This window comes from Pipistrellus kuhlii, unplaced genomic scaffold (genome assembly GCF_014108245.1).
Source record: "Pipistrellus kuhlii isolate mPipKuh1 unplaced genomic scaffold, mPipKuh1.p scaffold_m20_p_16, whole genome shotgun sequence".
Taxonomy (NCBI): domain Eukaryota; kingdom Metazoa; phylum Chordata; class Mammalia; order Chiroptera; family Vespertilionidae; genus Pipistrellus; species Pipistrellus kuhlii.
In genome coordinates, this window is record NW_023425471.1 from 11,439,680 (window position 1) to 11,463,119 (window position 23,440).

The 23,440-nt window shown below is 38.4% G+C and overlaps 1 protein-coding gene across 1 annotated transcript; it reads left to right on the top strand.

Moving 5' to 3' along the window:
• The first annotated feature begins 2,433 nt into the window (after positions 1-2,433).
• LOC118720120 (melanoma-associated antigen B5-like) lies at positions 2,434-3,468 on the top strand. Its single transcript, XM_036440065.1, has one exon. The coding sequence runs from the start codon at positions 2,434-2,436 to the stop codon at positions 3,466-3,468; it is 1,035 nt and encodes a 344-aa protein (XP_036295958.1).
• Positions 3,469-23,440: the final 19,972 nt, after the last annotated feature.

The following is a 23,440-nucleotide window of genomic DNA, read 5'->3' on the forward strand; positions in this document are numbered from 1 at the left end:
TAGTGCAGTGTAGGCCCAGGGGGTGGGGGATAGTCTAGAGAGAGTCAGTGGGGGAAAAGTGGACACAGTAAAGATAAATATAAAACAAATATAAAATATTTTCAGATACTATAAAAAATAATTTGTATTTAAAAATAAATTAGGAAGAGAGCAAAGGGAAGGCAGACATTTTAAGCATGTTCATCTGGGCAGTGTCATCAGGCAACTGTAAGTTTCATACTCCCAAAGAACCACTGGTACATTTCCTGCAAACCAATAAGGAAATGGATCAAAGAGGAAGATGAGTGCATGTGCAATGAAGTCATGAATATGTAGCAAAGGTGCTTTCCTGTCAGTCTAGCACTTCATAGGACAGACAGGAGTCAAGAGGAGGATTTTGATGAAGACAAACACCACACAATAACTGGAGCCACAGAGAGTCTTGTATCTCCTCTCAGACCCAGAAGGTCCAGGAATGGCTGTCAGATTGAGCATCCACTCACTAATTTTCACGGCTCTCAGGGATATGACAGCTTTGTTGTACATGGGTGTTATTAAGGTGAAAGAAAGAGGAGTCCCAGGGGCCTGCCAGGAGTCAAGGGAAGGATCCTGAGTGAGGACTAAGGGCACACCCTTACCCTGAACAGCCAGGCTCTACGGAACCTGAATCCTGATGCCACGCCTGGATGGGCACTAGCAGGAGAGCCTCATGTGCATTCCCTGACCCTTCCTTCCATGTCTCCTCAGGAGATGAGGGCTTTGGCCTGCTGCTGTGAGACCTAGGTGAGCACAGGAAGGGCATCTAGACTGCCAGGAAACAAGGGCAGAATCCTGAATTACAGCTCTGGGGAACATAGACACTAAGACCATAGGGTGGCAAATATAAACTGCCCAAGCTATTATCCCTAAGATTTCTTAGAGGGTCCTTAGACACCCTCTCTAAGAGGGTGTGTCAAAGATGTGAGGGCCTTGCTTGGATTTCAGAGTCTCAAAAATAAGGAAAGGAAGGAGTTATACACATATTTCAGAAGTGAAGGAGAGGATCCTGAATTAGAATGTTGGGAATCCATTCCTCAAAGAACAAGGAGGACCCCAGAGGACCCCACCCTTGTTGTTGCCATGGGACACTGGGCATTGTTGGCATAATGTGATGATGTAATCACCACCTCTCATGATATCACAATGGGGGTGAGGGACTTGGTCTAAAAGGTATGGCCTGAGGCCAGTAGTGGGAGGCTTTCTAGGCTTTCCAGAGGCCAAGGTGAATACTACGAGGTCTGTGGTAACCACACACCCCTAAAAAGTGAGTACACCATAAAAGTAAATCCTCACTTGGCCTCAAGAACCAAGGACAGGTATGATCAGAGAGGAGTTACATTCCCCTAGGGCTCTCAGGGTGGACCTGACTTTAATATGAGGGGCAGGCCAAAGGGTTATGGAAGAATCATAGCACAAGAGAGCAGTGGGTCAAAGCAAAGGTTGAGGTCCATCCACTCTAAATAGAAGGGATAAGAAGGCATTTTAAAAATTTCTTTATTGATTAAGTTGTTACATATGTGTCCTTATTTCCCCATTACCTCCTTTTATCCCCCCCTCCACTCATGCCCTCACCCCCCTGTTTTCTGTGTTCATTGTTTAGGCTTATATGCGTACATACAAATCCTTTTGTTGATCTCTCCCCCTTACTTCCACCTACCCATACCTTCCCTCTGAGGTTTGATGGTCTGATCTGTTTCTCTGTCTCTGAATCTATTTTTGTTCATCAGTTTATGTTGTTCATTATACCCTATAAATAAGTGAGATCATGTGATATTTATCTTTCTCTGACCGGCTTATTTCACTTAGCACTACCCCACACCACTTTCAGTACTTGAAAACCCAGGACAGTGGTATCAGGCTGAAGATCTCTCAACATTTACTTTTATGTGGTCTATGGGAAGCAAAATCCCTAGTTTGAAGGTACAGCCACTGTTTGGCTAAAGGGGTACAAGGCCATATATGAAGCTAAATGCAGATCCTTAGTGATGACTGAGGATCCCAAAGAACCACTAAAGAGTAAACACTGGGAATACCTGGATAGGCTTGATGAGTTGAGGACATCATTCACTTCATTCTTTATTGTCCCATGATATCCCACCAGTTGAATGATGCTCTTGAATGTGAAATAACAGATTTCTCAAACTCCAAGACTACCAGCCCCTACTGTTACCTCAGTATGCTTGAGGCAGGACTGGCAGGATGCAGTCTAAAGTTTACCCAAGATGATTAGATCTGGAGCCCCGAGAGTTTTTAGACAGGTTCCCTTGGGGGGAACTGCAAATGCAAGCTTCCTTACAATAAAGGTCCTATTCGTATGCCAAAGGTGCTCATACACTCTTGACCTTCATCCTCCAGGGACTCTCATTATCTATCCTTCTAATACCCTCCTGACTGATTTTTCTGACCATAGTCATCATGCCTCGGAGGCACAAGAATAAGCACTGCAAAAAGCAGAATCAACAAGCTTCCCAAGATGGAGATGATAGCTGTAAGACATTACAGGCAGCTGCCACAACAGAAAAGCCCCCCTCCATCTCATCTTCTAGTTTGGAGAGTAATCCCAAGAGCTCATCAGCTAGTGATACAACTGGTACTTTCCAAGCATCTTGTAGAGCTTCAAATACCTCTATGACTTCTTTAGATGCTTTTCACACAAAATCTGAGAACAGTCAAGATGAGGAGCATTCATGTTCCTCTGAGGCCCCATCTCTAGAGAGCACAAGCCATGATCCTATGGCTATGGAGGTGACGATCTTGCAGAAGTTTATTTTGTACAGGTATAGATTAAAGCAGCGCATACTGCGGGAAGACATGATAAATATTATTGACCAAAAGTACCAGCGCCAATTTCCGGAGATCTTTAAGAGAGCCTGTAAGAGTCTTGATGACCTCTTTGCAGTTGATGTGAAGGAAGCAGACTCAATAAAACCGGCCTATGAACTTGTCAGCAAACTGAAACTCCCCAATAAGGGGAGGGTGCGTGCTGGCAGGGGGTTACCCAAGACTGGTCTCCTGATGCATGTCCTGGGTGTGATCTTCATGAATGGCAACTGTGCCAGTGAGGAAGAGGTCTGGAACTTCCTGAATCTCATGCGAGTGTTCCCTGGGAGGAAACACTACATCTATGGGGAACCTAGGAAGCTTATCACCAAAGATCTAGTCAAGCTAGAGTACTTGCAGTACCGCCAGGTGCCCAACACTGTTCCTCCATGCTACGAGTTCCTCTGGGGTCCCAAAGCTTACACAGAAACAACCAAGATGAAAATCCTGGAATTTTGGGCCAAGCTCAATGATAAAGATCCAACTGACTTCCCATTACAATATGAAGAAGCTTTGAGAGATGAGATAGAAAGAGCACAAGCCAGATTGGCAGCCAGGATTGGCACTGGTACTACGGGCCAGAGTTCCATGTCCTGGTCGACCAGTGTCTCAACAACTAGTAAAATATGAGGACTAATTTTTGTCATGAACAAAATACATGACATCATAATATAATCTTGCATGGACATGGGAAAGAATCCTACAGTAAATCTGTTGGGATAATAGAATAAAAAATAAATATTATCCACCTTGATTCTCTTCTCTCCTTTCCATCTTTTCTTTTGTAAAATTAATTGTTTTATACCTCTATATACAATACTTAGTTTATTAAAGGGTGCAGGTTATAGAAAACCTTAACACGTTAGATTTCTTTCACACATAAGCATCTATTCCCCAAATTTAATTGAGCATATGTCTTTAGGAAGGCCCTGTGTTAGTACGTGGGATAATAAGATAAAGGTCCATCCTCCCTTCATAGAACTTTGCTATAGGAGCTTCAACCACTTAAAGAGGATGTTGAAGTACTCTCTATGGCTCATAGGAAATTTAAAGGGGTGTGTAACTTGGGAGGTATTCCAAGGGAAAGTAGTAAGTGTAAATTCTCTGAGATAAAGCAGTTTAGATTTGGGGACACTGCAAGTCATTCTGTGAGACATTGCTTTCAATTGTGCTACATTGTGGAGTAGATGAGGCTGTGGGACTGGTGAGCAGAAGCCAGACACTCAGATGAGATGTCTGAGTTGAGAGAGAAAATATTTGCATGGAAAACAGCATCGTTGTGTAAGGTCTAAAATGAAGACCCAAACCATTAAGGACTCAAATGGGCTAATTGCAAGTTCCCCTCCATATTCTTCACTTGCAGATAAAGTCCCTACAAAAGTTGATCTTTTTAGAGCCAGACAAGGCCCAGATATTATTTATTCCTAAGTAGTGGGATTCTCTTCCCTACTGTCCTGTGAACTTTGCAAACCATCTGATTATATGCTGCAGGGGAAGTAGAGGTAACCTCATCCTCTTGATATGCCTGAGCCTGCCCCCTAAAAAACTTGCTAATTCACTTTTCCTAAATATAACCCCCCTCATGCCACCTTGGGGCATGTGTGTCACTCTCCCCCATCTTGTGAGCTTGCATCATCAAGAAATTATTGTATAGCTCATCTCTACAGGGTCCAGTATTTTGGTTTTCAACACCACATAACCATAATTCAGAAATCCCATCCTCATCTCACAGGGTAAATAGGGGGGATTGAACATGCTCTTAGGAATTGATTTAGTAGGAAAGATAATCCAGAGAAAACAATCTCTGTCTGGGGCAGTATATTGGTTATTTCAGAGCTGCCCGAACAACATACCACAGACTGGATAGCTTAATCAACGGAAATTTATTTTCTCACAGTTCTGGAGGCTGGAATTCCAGTGTTAAGGTGCTGGCAGGTTTGGTTTGCTCTGAGCCCTCTTTCCTTGGCTTGCAAATGACTATCCCCTTCTCATGACTGTCTCTTATGTGATCACATGCCTGCTATCTCCTTGGATGACTTAAACTCTTATAAGGACCTCACTAAGTTTGGATTATGGCCTATCCTAGTTGCCTCATTTTAAATTAACTATCACTTTAAAGACATTATCTCCAACTATAGTCACATTCTGTGGTACTAAGAGTTGTGACCTCAACATTAATTTTGGGGGACACAATTCAGTCCTCAGTCTCTGCTATTATCTCTCTGCTAGAAAATAAAGTAAACAAAGGGGTATTCTATATACACTCTCTCCAGGGAGTTTCTGACAATAATGGTATATTCCCTTGATGTGAGATGTACAGGAGCCAACATGTTGACACTATTTGCTTTGAACTGGTAGATTCAGATTCTATTGCATTAAAAGGGAATTTAATTAGAGTATCTTAAGTATAATTAGGTGAAGTCTATGAGAGGGTTAGATTTTGGCGGGAAAAAATAGAGTAAGTTTGGATGGAAGGACACCTGACTATGTCTGAAAGAGCTAGTCCTTGACAAAAAACAAAAACAAAAACAAAACAAACAAAAACAAACAAGAATCAATGTTTGCCTTTGAGTAAAAACAGAATTGTCAGTATAATGCGACTCTAATATGCAATCATTTATGACTAAATCAGTTTTGTTTGAACAAATATTACATATTTAACCTTTTTCCTGGAATCAAATGTAATTGATTTTGCAGTTGACTTCATTGAATTCATCAAAGATAAGAATGGTGCTTCATTGATTAGTTCAATCTTCAGTTATTTCACTTTGACAGGTGAAATTTTTAACAGAATTCACATACACCATCAGAAGTCAGTGCGAAAACTTGTGTGCAAATATTTGTGAAACTCAGTTTAAATTTAGTTTTGATTATTTGAATAAAATATTCATGTGTAACAGCTGTAAATAAATAATGGGCAACTGTTGTTTTTTTAAGTCTTTAGAATATTGAAGTCATCATTGCTATTGAATCAAATTTTGTGACACAAAAAACAGAAATAATTGCTCAAAGAAGGAAAAATTGCTCAAAGACTGTGTCCCATTCTTAAAGACGATCCAACAAAAATTTATTTACCAAATATTTGCTTTTTTCATCTTCATGTGAATTGCCTTCCTCTCTTTTGAACTCCCATATCACATCCCACTGCTTATTCTTAGCTCAGGTTGGCATATAATCCTAACTTCCTAATTATCCTCTGGTCTCATATTCTTATAGAACCCCTGTACCTACATGCATAATTAAATTAGGTTCTTTTCAACTGTTAATTTGCCTTAATTTTCCCCTCCCCCACAGTACCATTGGTATAGTTTTTAATATACTCATTTATATTAATCAAAAAAGTTGATTTCACTTTAATAAAGTAGTAAGTAGCAGGTTTTGTTAAAAATATACCTATTGTTAACTGACTTCTAAAAACACAGGCATGGGCAAAAGTAGGTTTACAGTTTGTTGCACTGTGACATTCTTTTGAGTTAAAAATGCTGTTGTAATAATTATGATCTTCGTGTCTTTATCCATACAAGTAACTATAAGCCTACTTTTGCCAATTCCTGCATGTATTTAATAAACAAATAAACAAACATATACAACGCTTACTCTTTGCCAGATAACTCTCTGGATATTCTTCTAACTTAATCACCATAGCAACTCTATGAGATCAGAGCAGATATTGTGTAGGAAAACATGCCTTGGAGAGCATCAAGGTTCAAAAAAAAAAAAAAGTAAAAATAAAATGTCACAGACTTTCATGACTTCACTCTACTAGTCATGTGTCCTCGAGTTGGTTGTATTAAGATAAACAAAAAGAGGAAAAAATAAATTCCAATGGAAATTCTTTTTCTCCCCTGATTGTATGAATAATTAGGAGTGACAGGTGTTTTTTTTTTTTTTTTCCTCCAAAGCATCATTGTTTCATGCTTCCACTTTCTTCTCTGTCCCTTATGCTGACAGAGTAAATAATAGTTTTTCCACATCTCTAGTGGGAATTCTAAATTTGCAGCTCTTACAGATTATTAGGTAGTGCCTTGGTATTGTTATAACCTTCTCTTTATAGAAAGCAAGATGTCAATTGAAAATATTTCACTGTAGAACTTTTTTCTTCATACTAGAATTCTTTTAGTCAGAAACAAAAGTCATTAGAGATTTAAAAAAAAAAATGTGGTCTGGCAGGCTTGGCTCAGTGGTTGAGCATCAATCTATGAACCAGGAAGCCATCATTCAATTCCTGGTCAGGACACATGCCTGGAGTTCTGGTTCGATCCCCAGTGTCAGCATGCAGGAAGCAGCTGATCAATGATTCTCTCTCATCATTGATGTTTCTATCTCTCTTCCTCTCTGAAATCAATAAAAATATATTTATAAATAAGTAAATAAATAAATAAATAAATAAATAAATAAATGTGATTTTTAGAAAAAGGGTTGGGAGGATGAACAAAAAGGTGAAAGGAATTAAGCACAAATTGACAAATACAGCATATGGAATATAGTCAATAATCCTATATAATAAAGAGGTAATATGAAAATTGACCCTCACACCCTCACAAGATGACTGCTCCCATATCATCACAAGATGGCCACCCCTACGTTGTCATAAGATGTCCTCCCCATGTCATCATAAGAGGGCCACCACAAGATGGCCACCCTCATGTAATCACAAGATGGATGCCCCCACATTATCACAAGATGGATGGCAGGGAAGGGCTTTTGGGATGGACCAGGATTACAGGGCAGGGCAGTTGTGGTAACCAGGCCTGCAGGGAAGGGTAGTTGGGGGAATTGGGTCAGCAGGGGAGCAGTTAGGTGTCAGGCAGTTAAGGGGTGATCAGGCTAGCAGGGGAGCAGTAAGGGGCAATCAGACAGGGGGGTGGTTAGGAGCCAGCAGTCCTGGATTGTGAGAAGGATTTCCAGCAGTCAGATATCCCCTGAGAGGTCCCATATTGGAGAGGATGCAGGCTGGGCTTTGGGACACCTTCCCCCGCAGTGCACAAATTTCATGTACCAAGCCTCTAGTATTTTAAGAACTATGTACACTGCCAGCATGAATGATGTATTTTGGCTTTATTCCCAATCAACTTTTTTCCATCCAAGTGTCTGGTTCTTGTCACACTGTTAGCCAGTTGTGGTTTCTGTAGACTAGGTTTTGTTTGACATAGTTCTACTTTTAGTTTAGGTTACTTTCTAAATCTGATGTGTGAACAGTACCTTCTGTTCTTTCACATTCTTCTTAATATAAATGTTAAAATTATTATATTTACAATAAAAAGACAAAAATTTGCTCTTTAACCAATAAATACATGAAGTTGCCAGATGGCTTTATCAGCATTTTAAATCTTCTGTGTTGATGAGTTATATTTGAAGCATAAGCATCAATTATATCTCCTGTCATGAAACTGTTTGGGAAAGCCAAATTTCATCAGCACTGATCTGTGCATATTAGATTCTCAGAAACCCCTGATTTTATAATGAGCACTTGCTTTGGGTTGTACGAGGAATCCCAAACATGTAAGTTTCCAAATGAAAACAGATTATATATATATATATATATATATATATATATATATATATATATATATATTTACAAAAATTATTTTTTGTGGAATTAAGTTGGTAATTTAATATTATTATTGTATTTCAGATGTCCCATTAGGTTAGATAATACTTACTGACCAAGAAAATGACCAATTTTCACAAATCACAAACATTAAAGTAATTCCTTGAACTCAGAATTGTTCATATGCAATAACTTACATTTTTGGAACTATATTGCACTCTATTTGGACATTTTCTATTATTATTATGCTAAGTGAAAAAAGTCAGTCAGAGAAAGACAAATATTACATGATCTCAGTTATATGTGGGATCAGATGAACAAAATTAAATGATGAGCAAAATATAATAAGTTCAATGGTATGGATGCATGGAACAGACTGAGAGATCTCAGAGGGAAGAGGGCAGGGGGATAGGAAGAGATTAACTTAAGAACATATATGCATATATACATAATCAATGGACACAGACAATAATGTGGTGAAAGCCTGGAAGGGTGGAGACTTGGTAGAGGGGAGCAAGAAGGGGGGATATGGGGGACATCTGAAATACTTTCAACAGTAAAAAAGGGAAAAACATATCCAATTTTATGTTGTATTATAATTTTAAATGTTCTTATAGTTATGCTACTTTTAAATTAAAACTATTCAATTATTAATTGATAAAATTGAACAGAATTAAGCTGAAAAGAGAATCATAAGAAAATTAAAATAATCCAGAGGAAAACCTCCACAATAGTAAGCAGTGAACAAAGCTGAAAAGAGAATCATAAGAAAATTAAAATAATCCAGAGGAAAACCTCCACAATAGTAAGCAGAAAACTCACTAGGATGTCAGGGAATAAATATGATGAGTGAGAAGACCGAAGAAAAGTGAAAAAATGAAAACAAGGAGGGGTGAGTTTATACAGCTATTTTTGGGTAAAAGACTGAATATCCATTCTATAAATCTCTAGTAACCTAGACATAAAATTTAAAAAATAACTGAAGAATTGGAATATATTAAAAATATATATTAAAAATATATATTAGAATATATATATATATATATATATATATATATATATATTCAAAACCAATCTTTGAAAACATCAAACTGATTTTGCAAATAAAGCAGTTAAAATTTAATTAAAGAGATACAATCAGAAGACACTCACATGGCTAACACATACATGAAAAGGTGCTCCACACTAATAGTTACCAGAGAGATGCACATCAAACCCGCAATAAGCTATCATGTTATCACCTCATACCCATTAAACTGGCTATTATAAATAAAAGAGAAGAAATAACATGCTGAGGATGTAGAGAAAAGGGAACACTTTTACACTGGTGGGAATGTAAAGTGGTACAACTCCTATGTAAAACAATATGGAGGTTCCTCAAAAAATTAAAAATAGAATTACCCTATTTGTAGCAATCTCACTTCTGGGTATTTATCTAAAGGAAATAAAAACTACCTAAAAATATATATGTACCCCATTTACAACAGTCAAGACCTGTATATATGTATGAATACACACACACACACACACACACACACACACACACACACACATATATATGAGTTTTGAAGACATAAAGAAAGCAATGATCTAAATCAAGAAAATAAAAATACAACGGACTTTCTAAAAATAAATCTGAAAAACTTTGGTGTTTGGCAGTGAAAGAAAATGTGAATTAAATTATTTACTTTATCTGTGCAGTTAAAAGTGCTGGGTGAGTATGATCAATGTGAGTACAGCAGCCTGAACATTCAAAGCATAACAGGGCTTAGTGAGGGCAATTTGCAGCACTGGTAATTCAAACTGAAAGAGTATTCAGTAACTATAGCTACGTTTTACTCAATGTTTACTGTTTATCTAGTCCTGAGCTAAGTGATTTATATGCATTTTCTTATTTAATCCACACAATCTACAGTAATAAAAGCATTCTATCTAATAAAAAAGTAATATGCAAATTGACCATCACTCAAAGACACAAGATGGCCATCCCCATGTGGTCAAAGATGGTTGCCCCCATGTGGACATAAGATGGATGCCACAAGATGGCTGGCAGGGGAGGGCAGTTGTGGGCAGTTGGAAGTGACCAGACCAGCATAGCAGAACAGTTGGGGGAGATCAGGCCAGCAATGGAGGGCAGTTTGGTGGGATCAGGCCTGTAGGGGAGGGCAGTTGAGGTGGGCAGGCTTGCAGGGGAGGACAGTTGGGGGCAATCATGCAAGCATGGAGGGAAGTTAGGGGTGACTGGGCTGGCAGAGGAGGACAGCTGAGGGAGACCAGGTCAGCAGGGGAGACAAGTTGGGAGGAAAAGGACTGCAGGGGAGGGCAGTTGGGGGGGACCAGGCCTACAGGGGAGGGCAGTGGTGGGGACCAGGCCTGAAGGGGAGGGCAGTGGTGGGGACCAGGCCTGCAGAGGAGGACTTTTGGTGGGGGGAACCCAGGTCTGGAGGGGAAGAAAGTTGGGGGAGGGCCAGACCTGCAGGGTAGGGCAGTTGGGGGGCCCAGGCCTTCAGGGGAGGGTAGTTGGTGGGCCCAGGCCTGCAGGGAAGGACAGTTAGGGGGGACCAGGCCTACAGGTGGGGATAATTGGGGTTGACCAGGCCAGCAGAGAAGGGCAGTTAGGGGTGACCAGGCCTGTAGAAGAGGACAGTTAGGGGCGACCAGACTGGCAGGGGAGGGCAGTTAGGGGCGATCAGGAAGGGTGGGGAGCAGTTAGTCATCAATCAAGCTGGCAGGGGAGTGGTTAGGGGGTGATCAGGATGGCAGCAGAAGCAGTTAGGGGCAATCAGGCAGAGGCAGGTGAGTGGTTGGGAGCCAGTAGTCCTGGATTGTGAGAGGGATATCAGACTGCCCATTTAGGCCCTATCCCACACTGGGATTGGGCCTAAACAGGTGGTCAGACAGCCCTCAAGAGGTCCCAGATTGGAGAGGGTGCAGGCTGGGCTGAGGGACACCCCCCTCCCCATGTACAAATTTTATTCACTGGGCTTCTAGTAATATGCTAATTAGACTAGACATCCTTTCAGAAGACCTTCTGGACAAAGCATGGGCTATGAGGAAAGCCCAGGTCCTGGTTGCCAGAGGGAAGCCAGTGTTGGCAGTCACAGGAAGGAAGGCCTACTCTTGCACAAATTTTGTGCATCGGACCTCTAGTAATCTTATAAAATAGCTTCTGTTTTTTACTCCCTACTTTCCAGATGAACCCATTGTAACTCACTGAAATTTAGTAATTAGACTATGGTATCATAGTGCATCATAAATTAAATGCAAGGTGTTAGAGTACATGGCTTAAATGCATGATGATTACAACCTAAATCTGGTTCAAATATATATCTTTGTGGTTTTCAAAGATAGCAAGACTTACTTGGAAACTATTTTATAAACCCGTTACAGGGTATTGCACAACACTGGTATATACTTTCAATTTTATGAATTTTTTTAGAGAAAATTATTTCCATAAATGTAAATTCCATTAATATCTAGAGTGGACAGTATGTGTTGATGTTGTTGCAGTTTAATTCAAAATTGTAAAATTTTGAAAAATAAGATAAAAATTAAATTATGGGGACATATTAGCCATTAACAGAGTTCTCTCTCTATCTCTATCTCTCTCTGCCAACAGCTAGACTACAGGTATTGCCTCCTTTACAGTAAAGGTTGTCCATGTGAATGATTTCTAGCTAAAGACCTGTCAACAATAAATTAAATTAACAGAAATTAAATATGCTTCTTTATCAGGATGAGCCCATAGAAATGTCTGTGCATATAGTCCATGCTCCTTTGCTCTCAGCTAGGTGGTAGCAGAGGAGCATAGTGGCCTAGAAAGCAATATCATGAAGCGAGGGGAGCCACAAGAGAGAAGGAGCCTGGGTCCCTGAACCATTGCTTGAACATGAGCCACCTGCAAAGCACAGCCATCAGTTTTGGATAGGTGAGATGAACTTCTATATTAAGACATGAAGATTTTAGGTTTCATAAATTATAGTAGGTAATGATGATACCTAAACAAATACAGGGGTATTATTTTAACCACACCTTACAATATATGGAGTAGCTTAACTGTTGAACAGTGGTTGGGCAGTTAAATCAATATTGCAGTGAGAGCCATCTGGTGCAGTGAGAAAACATTTGGTGAAAATGTCGCCTGCAATAACTAAATGACAGTGACATTTACTTTCTGCTTTTTGTAAGGTATTATTAGGAAATAAGATCAGGGAATAATTGGCTGGTTTGCTAGCAGAAGTGTTTAGGAAGCAGAGAAATTCAGGACCTTTAAGGACTGGAAATGCTGACTTATTCTAAGTACCAAAGATTAAGAGATAAGAATTTAAAAGTCATTGAATGAAAAACCCAGTAAGAATCCTCAATCGAATAGCATAACTCAGTTTTGCAGGCAGGATGAAGTTATGCAACACTTCAACTTACTTTTTTTTCAAAGGGAGTCAAGTTAGCCTACATTAAGTTGAGAATAGGTGCTTCTATACTATTAAAATGTGAACACTTGGGTCTCAAAAATGCATAAATAAAAAAGCTATGATTTATAGCATTTGATAATGTTTGTGGTATAACTATTCCCACTCTAGCCAATTTCAAGACACCAACAAGATGTCAACTGTCTCACAAAATTCCTGAACATTTAGTATTCTGTTCTTGAAAGCCAGTACCAACTGGGTTATAGCACACCAACAGTATATAACCAAAGAATACATTATTTTCCAGCTTTGTGTGAGAAACAACTTCAATGTATTTAAAGACACAGTAATTATCTGGAATCAAATGGGAAATAAGCCTATTATTTTTTAATATTATTTTAATTATATTACCAAAAATATCATGACTCCTCATTTGCATGAGCAAGAAGCACATTATAAAAGCTATATAATATATAAGGAAAGCATAAGCCCCAAATTCCATAGGTAAGAGTGACAGGAGAAACCTTGCAGAAGTTGGAGCTGAGAGCATTACCTACTAAATTTTTTTTACATTTACTATAAAAATCAAAGTCAGCTATAATCAAGGAATTCTAATTACCAGGACAAAGGGAGGATCACAATGCCTTCCTCTCAATGGTAAACTATAGCTGTGAGCCAGTTCTGCTCAGTCTCTCCAGTATTTTTCCTTTCCTAAATGGGAATGGTTTACAGTTCTCTTGTCCCAGCATCCCATTTGTATAATGGGGAAAAGAGAGTTGTGTTCGTTTCTTATTGGTTTTGTAACAAATCAGAAATTTAGTGACTTATGATAGCATGCATTTATTATTTCACAGTCTTGGAGGGCAGAAGTTCAATATAGCTATCACTAGGACTATTGAAATTGTCAGCAGAGCTGCATTCCTCTCTGTAGACTCTGATGGAGAATCCATTTCCTAGTCTTTCCCAGCTTCTAGTGGCTGTCCATATTCCTTGGCTTATGGCCCTTTTCTCCATTTTCAAAGCTAGCAGTGCATGATTGCGTCCTCATATTACATCATACTGATGTCCTTTTCTCTTTATGTCTCCTTCTCTGACTCTGACTTCTGAATTCTAGCTCCCTCTTCTACTTTAAGGACTCTTGTAATTACATTGAACCTACACAGCTAATCCATGAAAATCCATTTTATTTAATTTATCGTTGACAGTATTACAGATCTCTCCCATTTCCCCCACTCCTTTATCCACCTCTACTTACACCCTACCATTTCTTATTTTAAAGTTAGTATGAGAAAACTAACTCCTGCAATCTGAATTCTCTTTTGCCATATTCACCAGTTCTGGGGCTTGAGGCTTGAACATCTTGGAGAGGGTGTTATTCTACCAAACACAGCGATAAATTGTCTTCTTAGTTCACAGATCCCCAGATGAAGAAGAGCAACGTCCATTTGACAGTAGTCATTGAACATTTTCCTGGAGATGCTGGACTTGCATTTAGATGCACTGAGTGAATGAGACTTTAGGTTTTCTCTTTTAAAAAAATAATGTTTTTATTTATTTCAGAGATGAAGGGAGAGGGAGGGAGGGAGGGAGGGAGGGAGGGAGGGAGGGAGAGAGAGAGAGAGAGAGAGAGAGAGAGAGAGAGAGAGAGAGAGAGAGAGAGAGAGAGAAACATTAATGATGAGAATCATCCATCGATTATCTTCTGTATGCCCCCTACTGGGGATTGAGCTCAAATCCCCGGTTCATGGGTCGAGGCTTAACCATGGAGCCACACCAGCCATGCTGGGTTTTCTCTTTTTTAATGCTTTAATTTTTTAAATATATACTATTGTTTAAAGTATTACAAATAGTAGTGCATATGTCTCCTTTTTCTCCCCCATTGACCTTTCCCTGGCCTCCCCTAACCCCTCGGTACTTGCCCTCACCACACCCCAGTGTCTTGTGTCTATTGGTTATGCTTATATGCATGCATACAGGTCCTTTTCTCTTTTGATGACCAGAAGAGAGGATTGTGGCAGAGTCTAACTATCTATGAAATCCAATTCTTTCTGGGCACATAGCTATAATATATTTCATCAGCTCCCTTGCAATTAGGTGTGTCCATATGAGTGAGATACTAAAAATGGAATGCGAGTGGAAATGGTTTGGGTAGCTTCCAGGACAGGGTCTTAAGAAAATTCATTCATCATCCTACACACACTTCCCTTACTCTACTCCAAGAAACACAGTGGCTTGGAAGGATTTTTTTTTTAATAGCAGAGCAGCAAATCAAAAGTAACATATATCACACAACCCCTCCCCCCCCACACACACAGCTGTTGGTCAGTCTGTTCTCTATCTATGAGTCTATTTTCATTTTTTGTTAGTTTATTTTGTTCATTAGATTCCACTTATGAGTGAAATCACGTGGTACTTGTCTTTCTCTGACTAGTTTATTAAACTTAGCATAATGCTTGGGTGGGAGGAGCTATGAGAGGGTTTAGCAGGAAAATAGTGATGGAAGGAGACTTGACTTGGGTGGTGAACACAAAATACAATATAGTCCAGGTATTATAGAATTGTACATATGAAACCCACATAATTTTATTAACCAATGTCACCCCATAAATTTAATTTTTTTAAAAAAATCATGTATCTCTAAATATTATTTAAAAAGAACCACTTACAAATTTGGAACACTCATATTAACTTATGTGAGTGATTAATAATCTTTTGTAAGATTGAGTTTTGAGGCTTATTTTTTATTATATTTTATTTTTAATACGTTTTAATTGATTTCAGAGAGGAATGCAGAGGGAGAGAGAGATAGAAACTTCAATGATGAGAGATAGTTATTGATTGGCTGCCTCTTGCACACCCACACTGGGGATCGAGCTTACAATCTGGGCATGTACCCTGACTTGGAATTTAACTGTGACCTTCTGGTTCATAGATCAATCACCAAGCCACACTGGCCAGACCAGGCTTATCTTTTTTTTTTTTCTTTTCCTTCAGACCAGGCTTATCTTTTATAGCTACTAGTGACACCCCTCAGGCTTTATGGTGAATTGGATAATCAATATTTTTATAACCGTTGAGACATTCTTTATTACCTCATCTGAAAAATGACTATCTGCCCCATTTGGTTGATGCAACTCCTAAGAAAGAAGTGTAAGGCACTTAGTCTAATGCTGTCTGTGTTCATAAGAAACTTCTTATAAAGGTTTATCATTATTAAATTGTATTAAATTAAATTATAAATGTAAAAATGTTAAACATTGGTTATTGATACACACATAAGAGCACATAAAAAGTAGCCAATTAATTTTGTTTTTTAAAAATAATCATTTATTAAAAAATCATAAGGTAGCCCTAGCCAGTTTGACTCAATGGATAGAGCATTGGCCTGTGGACTGAGAGTTCCCTGTCCATATCCAGTCATGGGCACATGCCTGGGGTAGCAAGCTTGATAGATCCCCAGTGTGGGGCATGCAGGAGGCAGCCAATCAATGATTCTCTTATCATAGATATTTCTCTCTCTCTCTCTCTCTCTCTCTCTCTCTCTCTCTCTCTCTCTCTCTCTCTCTCTCTCCCTTCTTCTCTGAAATCAATAAAAACATAAAACAATTTTTAAAAAATCATAAGGTAAATTCTGGAAGTTTTCAATTTTCTTCCCCATATATCATTGTTGTTCAATTTCCTCTTCTCCCTGGAAAATTCCTTAGCCAAAAATTTAGGATAAAGTATCATTTTAGAGTATACTGATTAACACCTTAGGTATACCATTTCTTATCCTATATACCTCAGCTCAATGTTTTATCATATGAAACTCCCAATTAATCTATCCAATAGGTATTCATTTTATATCAACCAAACTCTTATTTCCTCTAGAAATATTTTAAAATGTCCTCACTTCTAGTATAATTGACATTCTTTCCAAAGATTTTTGGCCCCTGCATTTCACTATATAATGAATATGTAACTGAAGTATATAAAATACATTCCCTTTAGAATATTTAGTACTACTTCTTAAGTTCTAGTTAATTGCATTATAATTTAAATATGAACATTACCATTTTATCACTTTAAATATTTCTAAATATACTTAAAGTATGCTTCATTCAAATTACATAATGGTAAATATGTTATACATCATGAATAAAAAAATTTAATGCAAAGACATTTAAAATTTTTACTTAGTTAAGCTAGCTAGAACTACATGAGCTTGGTGTTTCCATTAAGTGAAAATAATTTGAAGAAAAATAAAATGTCAATCAACAGGGTTGTTTGAGCTACGTGATTCCAGAAAACTGATTGAGCTGATTTTATTCTTTGAATTGACAGTATGGAGATTTTAATATTGACTAAAACTAGCAGATGTTTTGGCATAATGCAGGGACAATTAAATCCTGAACAGATGAAGTTTCTATCTTCTTTTAAAAGACATGTTAAAAGGATTTGACAAATTCATTTGGAAATAAATTATAATATTTAATGACTATCACTTCTTGGGAAGCTTTCTTAGATGTATTCTAAGTCCTGTACTCTTTACTTGAAAATATGATTTTTAAAATTAATTTGTTTCTAATAAAAATTGAGACTATTCATTCTAGCCCTTATGTAAATATATTTCTCATATACCGTTACAGCCTTTAGGTACTCAAGATGAATATTATGCTCCTATATTGATTTATCTGTTTATTTAAAACTAGAGGCCCAGTGCATGGAATTTGGGGGGAGGGGTGTGTACCTTGGCCCAGCCTGCACCCTCTCCAATCTTGGACATCTCTCTCACAATCCAGGACTGCTGGTTCCCAAATGCTCGCCTGCCTGCATGCCTGATTGCCCCTCACCACTTATGCCTGCCAGCCTTAACACCCCCTAACCAGTCCCTTGCCAGGCTGATCTATGCCTAACTGCTCCCCTGCTGGCCCAATTGCCCCAAACTGCCCTCTTCTGCCAGCCTAGTCACCCCTAACTGCCCTCCCCTGCAGGCCTAGTTATCCCAACTGTGCTCCCCTGCAGACCTGGTCTCCCCCAACTTCCCTCCCCTGATGGCCTGATTGCCTACAACTGCCCTCCCCTGCCAGCCATTTTGTGGTGGCCATCTTGTATACAAATGGGGGCAGCTATTATTGACCACATGGGGGCGGCCATCTTGTCTGTTGGAGTGATGGTCAATTTGCATATTATCTCTTTATTATATAGGATACTAGAGGCCCGATGCATGAAGATCCATGCAAGAATGGGCCTTACTTCCCCTGGCTTCTGGCACCACCTTTGCTCTGGCCCAGAACTGCAAAGGGACCAGGCCTGTGAGGAGGGCAGTTGAGTGCAATCAATCCTGCAGGGGATGGCAGTTAGGGGTGACCAGGCCTGCAGAGGAGGGAAGGGCAGTTGGGGGGCACCCAGGCCTGCAGTGGAAAGCAGTTGGGGGAGATCAGGCCTGCATGGGCAGGCAGTTAGGGGCCAATAGACTGGCAGGGGAGCAGTTAGGCATCAATCAGGCTGGCAGGGGAGTGGTTAGGGGGTGATCAGGCTTGCAGGCAGAAGCAGTCAGGGGCAATCAGGCATGCAGGCAGGCTAGCATTTGGGAGCCAGCCGTCCTGGATTGTGAGAAGACAGTTGGACATCTCTTGAGTGGTCCCAGATTGGAGAGGGTGCAGGCTTGGCTGAGGGACACCCTCCCCCCCATGCATAAATTTTGTGTACTGGGACTCTAGAAATGAGAACATACCAAATAAAAGAAGAAAATAGAAATTTGATTTGCCTTGATGAATTTTAACAATTTATATCCTAAATTTAGAAATAAACTAGCAATTTTATATAAAATCAATACTGATATACTTTTCTTGGAATTCTTACATATATTTATAGAATTTTAACTAGGAATTCTATTTCAAAAGCTATTTATTCCAAAGAAGAAATAATATCCTGACCTGAGCTAATTATTTGGTCAGCTTATAATTTATATTGGGTAGATCAAAGGATAACACTAATCATATATAATATTAAAAATATATAGCATTCTTTAAACTAAAACATTGGTTAAACTACCCCCCAAAATTCATAAATATTTTAATGCAGTTGAAAAGCAAACTGAAAGTTTACCTTTAGTTCAACATTTATCTAGCACTATAGATTTGGTTCACTGGAGATTGGAGCACATAGATGAATAAAAAAGAATCTATTCTCAAGTAGCTTTTAATCCCATAGCAAAATCAATGTGATTATTATATAATGAAGAAGGTGGAATATGTCCTAGAAAAAAATAAGACATTAAGGGAATTCTAAAGAGGATATGTGATTTTTAATTCTTTTGGAGAGAGAGGTATCCAAAATGAGTAAAAAAAATCATATTATAAATTTTTATATTGTATTAATTTATTTGGGTCAATATGGTTAATAAAATTATATAGGTTTCAAATGTACAGTTCTATAATACATGATCCATGTATTGTATTGCATGTTCACTATCCAAAGTGAACCCAGTAGGCTCCTTCTGTCACTCTTTATTCACTCTTTACCTTCCCTGCCCCTACCTCTCTTTCCTTCTGGTAATCACCATACTGTTATCTGGGTCTATGAGGGTTTTGTTGTTTAAGTTCTTTACCTATTTCACCCAGCTCCCCAACCTCCCACCCTTCTGAAAACTGCCAGTCTGTTCTCTGAATCTATGTCTATTTCTATGCTGTTTGTTTATTTACTTTGTTAATTAGATTTCAATTTTTAAAATAGTGGCTCAGTTTCCATTCAACCCTTTTGGGGAACTAAGGCCTAGCTTGATGATGGGGAGACGTGACATATGAATAAAATTCTCTTTTGAAGTGTTTTTCTGGGTTCCATTTTAACTGTGTTAATATGGTAAAATGAAGCATGTGTGATTTCAGTAACACAAAGCAGAGAGTATATTAAAAGGTTTGAGTTCATGCTGAAACTGGTTTGGCTCAATGGATAGGTGTTGGCTTGTGGACTGAAGGGTCCCAGGTTTGATTCCGGTCAAGGGCATGTACCTTGGTTGCGGGCACATCCCCAGCAGGGGTGTGCAGGAGGTAGACGATCAATGTTTCTCTCTCATCAATGTTTCTAAGTCTCTATCCCTCTCCCTTCCTCTCTGTAAATATATTTAACAACAACAACAAAAGTTGAGTTCAGCTTAGCCTGTTTGGCTAAGTGGTTAGCGTGTTAGCCAGAGAACTGAAGGGTTTTTGGTTCAATTCTGATCAAAGAAACACGCCTCAGTTGTCTCTCTCACATCAATGTTTCTCTCTGTGTGTGTGGCTCCCTCTCTTCCACTCTTTCTAAAAATCAATGGGTAAAAATATCCTCAGGTGAGGATTAACAAAAAAACAAACAAACAAGCAAAAAAAACACACACAAACAAACAAAAAAAAGAGGTTGAGTTTAGACTTTCTATCATTTTTTGTTACCCTAGCCCAGTTTCCTTGAAAGGGAGACATTGAATTTCAATTCTGATTGTTTTAAACTCCTTCATAATATCTTTAACATACTCAGAACACCCGAATCTTAAGGGTGGCATTATAGTGAGATATCAGAGGAAAAGCAGCATGTACCAATTCCACATCTATTTATGACTAGATTTCATTTAAGGAGCTATAAAAAATACAAATGTACTTCTCCTTCTAAAAGCAAGATTATTTCTCACACTAGCTGAAAACTTTATTTTTTCCTGAGTTTATTGAGGAATATTTGACAAGTAAAATTGCATATATTAAAATGTACAACATGATGATTTGATATAAATAGACACTGTGGAATGACTACCAAGATTAAGATAATTAACACATCCATTACCTCACATAATTACCCCTTTTTTGTGGTAAAAACACTTAAGATAAACCCTCAGCAACTTTCAAGAATATAATCCCATATTATTAGCTATTAGAGGCCCAGTGCACAAAATCCATGCACGAAGGAATGGGTCCCTCAGCCTGGCCTGCATCCTCTCCAATATGGGACCCCTGGGGGATGTCTGACTGCTGATTTAGAGGTATCAGGCCTAAACTGGCAGTCAGAAATCCCTCTTGCAATCTAAGACTGCTGGCTCCTAACTGCTCGCCTGCCTGCCTGCTTGATAACCCCTAACCCCTCTGCCTGCCTGCCTGCCTGATCACCCCTAACAACTTTTGTCTGCCTGCCTGATCACCCATAACTGCTCCCCTGCTGGCCTGATTGGTCCTAACCACTTCTGCCTTGGCCCCCGCTCCCCTGACCCAGGGTTCCTTCCTCCACCTGGCCACAGACACCTGTGACCTGGGCTTCCCTCCCTCTGGCAAGCCATAGGTGCCTGGGACCACGAGCGGCTTCTTCCAGGCCCAGCTTTGTCAGGAAGGATGTCTGGAAGGTTTTCCAGAAGACACCCAGTCTAATTAGCATATTATCCTTTTATTAGCAGATAGTCATCAAGGTATGCATTAGACTGCAGAACTTATAACTGAAAGATTTTATGTTTTGATCTACATCTCTCCACATTTCCTCTCCCCAGTCTGTGCCAACCACCATTATATTATCTGTTTTTATGGAATCGGATTTCCAATAATAATAATAATAATATTCCATGTATAAGTGGATGCCATGCAGGATTTGTTTTCCCCTGTCTGACTTATTTCACTGATCATAATGACCCCCAGTTTCATCTATGTTGTCACAAATGTCAGGATTTATTTTTTGTTATGGCTGAGTAATCTTCCATTATATATAAAATTTTCTTTATCCATAGTTTAAGAGTTGAAATATACTTAGGTTGTTTCTATATTTTATCAACTATGAATAATACTGCAATGAACATGGGAGTACAGAGAACACACAATGGGGAAATTATATTCTCTTCAATACATGGTTGTAGAAAAACTGGATAACCACATGCAAAAGAATGAAACAAGTATATATCAATCATAATAATTAAAACTAAAAGTAATTAATGACATAAATATAAGACAAGAAACTGTAAACTCCTAGAAGAAAGCATAGGAAAAAAGTTGCTTGATATTGGTCTTGACCATGATATCTTGGATAAGTCAACAAAAATACAGGCAACAAAAGCTAAAATAAACAAGTAGGACTACAACAAACTAAAGTGTTTCTGTAAAGCAAAAACAATCAATAAGTTGAAAAGGCAACTTACAGAATGGGAGAAAATATTGCAACCCAGTAACTCATCAGTAACAAAAATCAAGTAATCCAGTTAAAAATAGGCAAAGGATTGCAATAAGCCTTAAAAAAACAAAACAAAACAAAAAAACAGGCTTATATCAGCTAATAGGTACATGGAAAAGTGTTCAACATCACTAATCATTAGGGAAATGCAAATTAAAAACAGTGAGATATTTCCTCACACCTGTTAAAATGGTTATTGCCAAAATGACAAAAAAGATAGCAGATGTTGACCAAGATGTAGAGAAAAGAGAACCCTTATACGCCTTTGATGAGAATGTAAATTGGTATAGCCATTGTGGAAAACAGTATGGCCATTTCTAAAAAATAAAAAAATAAAAAAATATAATTGGAATTACCATATGACCCAGCAATCTCACTCCTGACTAAATGTCCAAAGGAAATGAAATCTGTATCTTGAAGATATATTTGCATTTCATGTTCAGGATAACTCCTTTTTTAAAGAAAGTCTGTCTGAATTTGATTATCTCTGTCAATTTTGCTGAAACTTTTTCACAGTGCAGTAAAAAACAACTCAGCAAAGATGTGTTAACTTTAAAGAAAATCATTTATAAATGCACCTGCTTGCAAATTTGTGTTGTGCAACAGTTGACTACTCATATGGGTTGGGTTTTAGCAGAACAGATGACCTAGTTCTAAGAGAGAAAGGAATAATTAAAATATACAAGTCACTAGGGGAAAAAAGCTTGATTGAGGTGTACACTAAGAGGAAAAGGTGGTCAAATAATTCAAGTGTTGAGAACAAGGACAGTTCATCCATCTGTTCAGCATGGCATATGGAGAAGCATCTTCACCTTAAAAATGGAAATGTTAATTGAAATCTGACTTGAAAGATTCTTACTTAAAATCATGACTAAAATCTGAAGTAGGTATTCAAATTGAAGGTATGATGTGGACTAGTAACCTCACAGTGCATAGTAAATCTAGCAGAATGTTACACCTTTTTGACTGCGTGTTGTGGTTATTTTAAGTTTTAGGTGAATTTTATACTGTTGGAACATGTATTTCTATTTATTTTGAAGAATCTCACCCTAAGAATTAGGCCATTCATTACCTGAACCACCATGGTGTTTCTGGGGCCTCTAATGAAAACAATTCAGATTTCTCACTTTGTGTGTTGGACATAAATGAAAAAAAAAAAAAAAAAAAAAAAACTGTCCAAGAAGCCAGCTTCCATGTTGTTGGTATATAAGAAGAAACCATCTACATGGAGGTAGTTTAGTACCTGGGAAGCAAAAATCCAGGTCAAGATTTCCAAGAAGTTAAGAGGGGAATGAAATTTCACTTTAGTTTGAATCGGAACTGCCAGAAGAAGCTCTAATTGACATAATTCTTGCAGCAATAGAATGAGGGCCAGACTGAAGAGAATACACTGTTCTCTGTTCAATAAAGAACTCACTATTTGTATGGAAAAAAGTGATAACTTGAGACTAGTCACTTCATATTTTTTTTAATATTATTATCTTAA